This window comes from Cenococcum geophilum (genome assembly GCF_001692895.1).
Source record: "Cenococcum geophilum 1.58 unplaced genomic scaffold K441scaffold_180, whole genome shotgun sequence".
In the NCBI taxonomy this organism is placed as follows: domain Eukaryota; kingdom Fungi; phylum Ascomycota; class Dothideomycetes; order Gloniales; family Gloniaceae; genus Cenococcum; species Cenococcum geophilum.
The window spans coordinates 1-3,835 of record NW_027137738.1 but is presented as its reverse complement, the minus strand read 5'-3'; the positions used below and the strand labels follow the sequence as shown (position 1 = coordinate 3,835).

Here is a 3,835-nt window from a genome sequence, read left to right as displayed (position 1 = left end):
TATGTCTTACTATCTATTTTCTATTACCTATTCATTACCTATCACCGACTGAGTGGCAATGTCGACCTGGTGGCGATTGAGTAATAGTTCCAAATAGTCGTCAGTGTCGTCGTCAGTGTCGTCGTCAGTCTTTTGCCCCAACGCCATGTATATAGAGAGCTTCTAGAGCCAGCTTCAATCAACAGAGTTCTTATGAGTGACTTGTCCGTCCGACACTTTTGCATGTGTGTCGACCATCATCACTGCCTTCCTTGCCATTTTGGGTGCCAGATTGGACTCTTCTGCCAAGCTTACCAAATATTGAGCCCTACATCCCTCTGCTAGGTGTGTGCCCATTAAGTAACGTGACCCCTTTTGGACTACTCCAAGAATAACCAATTTAGGCCCTCCTTTTATGCAACGCTGTCCAATTTCCGAATCATCTCTCTCGAGCACAGCTAGAGTGAAGAGACGCAAGCTAGGGAATATTTGGGCACTAAAAGATTATCTGGACGGGGATGTATCTTTTGAACAGCGCGATCATTTTCCGCTTCCAAAATACCATCCGCGCAATTAGTTAAGCCTTCTGAAGCCGTGTTCACATCTCAAAGCTAATTTCGAATTTTGGTCTTCCATTGCATGGAAAAATAAAAATGTCCATTTTAAAGATCGTGTTCATGGCATCCCCCGCGCATTTGGTAGAGTAGTTTGCCCACACTGTAGCTGGCGTTCTCTTGACACCAGCGATCAGGAATACCTAAAAGACACATACAATATACACGAAGTATCAGATTACAACAGCTACCTAGAAACCAGCGATAAGGAATACCTAAAAGACGAAGCACCGGATTACAAAAACTGCTTAGAAACTAGGTACAACTGGTTACAAGAATCAGTAACAAAAAATACTGCCGGATCGTCTAAGCTTCGCTCATGCAATATGTGTTTGGGGCTCCCAAATCTAAAGCGGTGGTTGCCACGTGAATTTTACGAGTTCAACAGCTCTTCACTCGACAGTTTCGCGAAACGACTACGGGAAACTGGCAAAGGCAGAAAGCTCTTTGCGACCGGAGTTTCCCTGGGCTTTGGTCCTAGCCTCATGCGGACAGGAGATTCTGTATGGCTTCTAGAAAGCCAACGAGTCCCTTTCCTATTGCGTGAGCTTGCATCTAAGACATGCACTTTAGTGTCGTGTGAGCTTGCATTTGATGCACGCACTTCGATATTGTGTGAGCATGCATCTGACACACGCGCTTTTGAGTTCATGGGAGCTTGCTATCTTCACGAGGCAGCAAGAGACCATGATATTTGCGCTAAATGTGGTGCGGAGGTACCGAGACTGCTTGATGAGTGGCAGACTATCAATATAAGATGAAGAGATAGTATCGGAACGTAGTGGATATGCCACAGAGTGGCTATGGATGGATACATTAAAGGACGAATGTGCTGAAGAACTCCAGGACGTGCAGTTATCGGGGTGATTGGGGATGCACATTCTGACGGACGGATACTAGTAAGTATGTCTTTAAATGTACATGAAGGGGATGGTCTGGGATAGGTCTGGGATAGGTCTTACGGCGAATAGGGTTTTTAGGGGGCTTTTGGTAGCACTATGAAGGAAACAGTATTCGATTAGCCTTGCTCTTGCCATTGAAGCTGAGAGAAACTTTTATAAGACTATTTCATGCGTCTTGACTCCATAAATCTGCCGCCGTGCTGTTCACCCATATATTACAGATCATACGCGCCTACATATGCTAGTTTTCCTACCTCAATATACGGTTCTCTTGTATTGCCACTCCTTCTCAGCCTCTCACGGCATTGGCGCAACCTGCAAAATCTTGTTCTGCTCGCTCTTACACACGCCCACAAACACCTGACACCCGACTTCCCCACCATTCGCCGTATTCACAAACCGTGAATATTGATCATTGCCTGTAGGCGGCTCAAATACAACGTTAACATGCTCAATCTCAAAGCGCCAGCTCTTACCGCGCTTCGGCGAATGCAGCTCGACCTCGAACCCGGTATTCAGGTCCTCGAAACTGCCGTGCACAGTGCCGTTATACAGCAGCTCAAACGTCGCATAGTCCGCACCGCCGGCAACCGCGCCCTCGATTGTGGACGTGAAGACCGGCACGCCGTGCTCCTCGAGGTATGAGTAACTGTACGTCTTGCCGTCGAGCGGGGAGGCGTACTTCCAGAACACGAGCGTGTACGGCCCGGCCACGGTGCGCAGCCACCACCAGTGGTCCGCGACATAGTCCCAGATGAAGGGACCCCAGTTCCTATCCGTGCCGCCAATGCCAGAGAAAGTGAGAGGCGTGCCAGCCAGCACTGTGTCCGTCTTCACACTTCCTCCCGGGATAGCTTCGTTCCAGTAGATCAGGGGTGCGAGCTCGACTGTCTCCTTTCTGGAGGGGTATGTTGTTCCGTCTGGATAGTGCGCTTTTGAGAAAGAGGTTAAGGAGTAGGTTCCCGTGACGGCCTCGCCGGTGATGCCAACGCCTGATAGCGCTATATCGGCCGCCGCGTACTGCGAAAATTGGAACGAGCATGCCATGCCGGGCCCTGTCCAGGTCCCTGTTGTCTCGTCGCCGCATTCCTCGACTATCGAGTTGTTGGCGAACATGATGGTGGTAAACTTGGTCCCATTCGACCATACCGCGTCTACGGAGACGCGTAGGATACCCAGTCCAGCCGCAACGAGGGAAGGATCCCGGAAGAAGACGATTGTCACGCCTGCGGAGCCGTCGGAGGAAACGCCATCGAAGTACCAGTATTCCCAGGCAGTGGAGTTGAGAGCGGAGATGGTTGGCCATTCAAATGGGGTCATTGGTGACGTATCAATGTATACAGATCCATTAACCATTGAGTTGGCGGATATTTGACTGGAGTGACATAGTGTTGGCTTCGCTGTCGCCAATGGAATTAGGCACGCGGGGAGAAGCCAAGCGAGACGCATCTTATAGACAGAGCCTGGAGAAGGAATGCAAGAGTAGAAAGTAGAGAGTAGGTCCATGATTAAATAAAAAAAGAAGGAATTAAATGCGCAGAACTTCTGTTCAATTGCAGTCAGCGCTAACCCTTTTAGGGAAAAACAAGGTTGAAGGACTGAACAAAGCCAGGGAGCTGGAAATCCGATAATTTCGCTTCATTTGCCGTTTGAGTAACCCAACTTATCGTAAGTACGAGGTAAGCCGCCACGAGACGCTCAATGGGCACTAGGTGGTATTGCAAGAAAGCAGTTAGGTCTCTATAAGACAGATAAAGGTTTGCCTGAATTCTTGGCAAACCTGATGATAGTTTTAGGGTGTGTTCGGTTGCAATAAGGAACTTTTTGAATATGAGGTTGCTCCGTGCTTTGACCGGCGTCAACTAGTAGATATTGATCGGCGGTTAATATAGTATCCGTGCTTAATATGAAATGAAGCTGGGTGTTCGGTTGATCGCTCTTTAAGGCCTTANATAAGGCTTAAAATTGGCGACGTCCTCTGCGTGTATTATTTACCCTACAGGGTCTGCTGCTGCTGCAGCAATATNGTNGAGGGTGAGGGTGGTAATGCCATACCTGGTGGGAGGCGATTGGGCGCACGCACGAACAGAGCTCCTTATTGAATATNGAAAATGAGGAGTCGCAGAAGGCTCCTTATTGAAAAGGAGCCAAGAGCTTNATTTCTCCTACTATATACGGTATGGCGTGCAAATTTGACGCGCTTGCCGATAAGGAGGAGCTCCTTATTCAAAAGTCACCATATCTACCGAACACCAGCTTCCAGTTCAGATTCGAGCTCCTGATCGCCTCCAAAAAGTCGCCTCCTTAAGCAATAAGGAGGTGCAACCGAACACTCCCTTA

At 48.6% G+C, this 3,835-nt stretch overlaps 2 protein-coding genes across 2 annotated transcripts; one reads left to right on the top strand and one right to left on the bottom strand.

Moving 5' to 3' along the window:
- The first annotated feature begins 210 nt into the window (after positions 1-210).
- On the top strand, positions 211-1,609 carry K441DRAFT_88398 (uncharacterized protein). The gene is made up of 4 exons (XM_067654509.1): positions 211-324; positions 384-555; positions 608-677; positions 731-1,609. Exons 2-4 carry the CDS (start codon positions 395-397, stop codon positions 1,352-1,354), a joined length of 855 nt encoding a protein of 284 aa, XP_067496006.1. The 5' UTR covers positions 211-324; positions 384-394; the 3' UTR covers positions 1,355-1,609.
- Positions 1,603-3,266, bottom strand: K441DRAFT_650073 (uncharacterized protein). Its single transcript, XM_067646974.1, has 2 exons — positions 3,100-3,266; positions 1,603-3,040 (listed from the first exon to the last, which is right to left on the bottom strand). Exon 2 carries the CDS (start codon positions 2,999-3,001, stop codon positions 1,793-1,795), a length of 1,209 nt encoding a protein of 402 aa, XP_067496005.1. The 5' UTR covers positions 3,002-3,040; positions 3,100-3,266; the 3' UTR covers positions 1,603-1,792.
- Between the last annotated feature and the right edge of the window lie 569 nt (positions 3,267-3,835).

Bases quoted from the DNA above. Each gene is read 5' to 3' on its own strand.
- K441DRAFT_88398 (XM_067654509.1), top strand. From the start codon at position 395: ATGCAACGCTGTCCAATTTCCGAATCATCTCTCTCGAGCACAGCTAGA. The intron at 556-607 runs GTTAAGCCTTCT...TTCGAATTTTGG, and splicing joins AAATACCATCCGCGCAATTA to TCTTCCATTGCATGGAAAAA. The intron at 678-730 runs GTAGAGTAGTTT...ACCAGCGATCAG, and splicing joins TGGCATCCCCCGCGCATTTG to GAATACCTAAAAGACACATA.
- K441DRAFT_650073 (XM_067646974.1), bottom strand. From the start codon at position 3,001: ATGGACCTACTCTCTACTTTCTACTCTTGCATTCCTTCTCCAGGCTCT.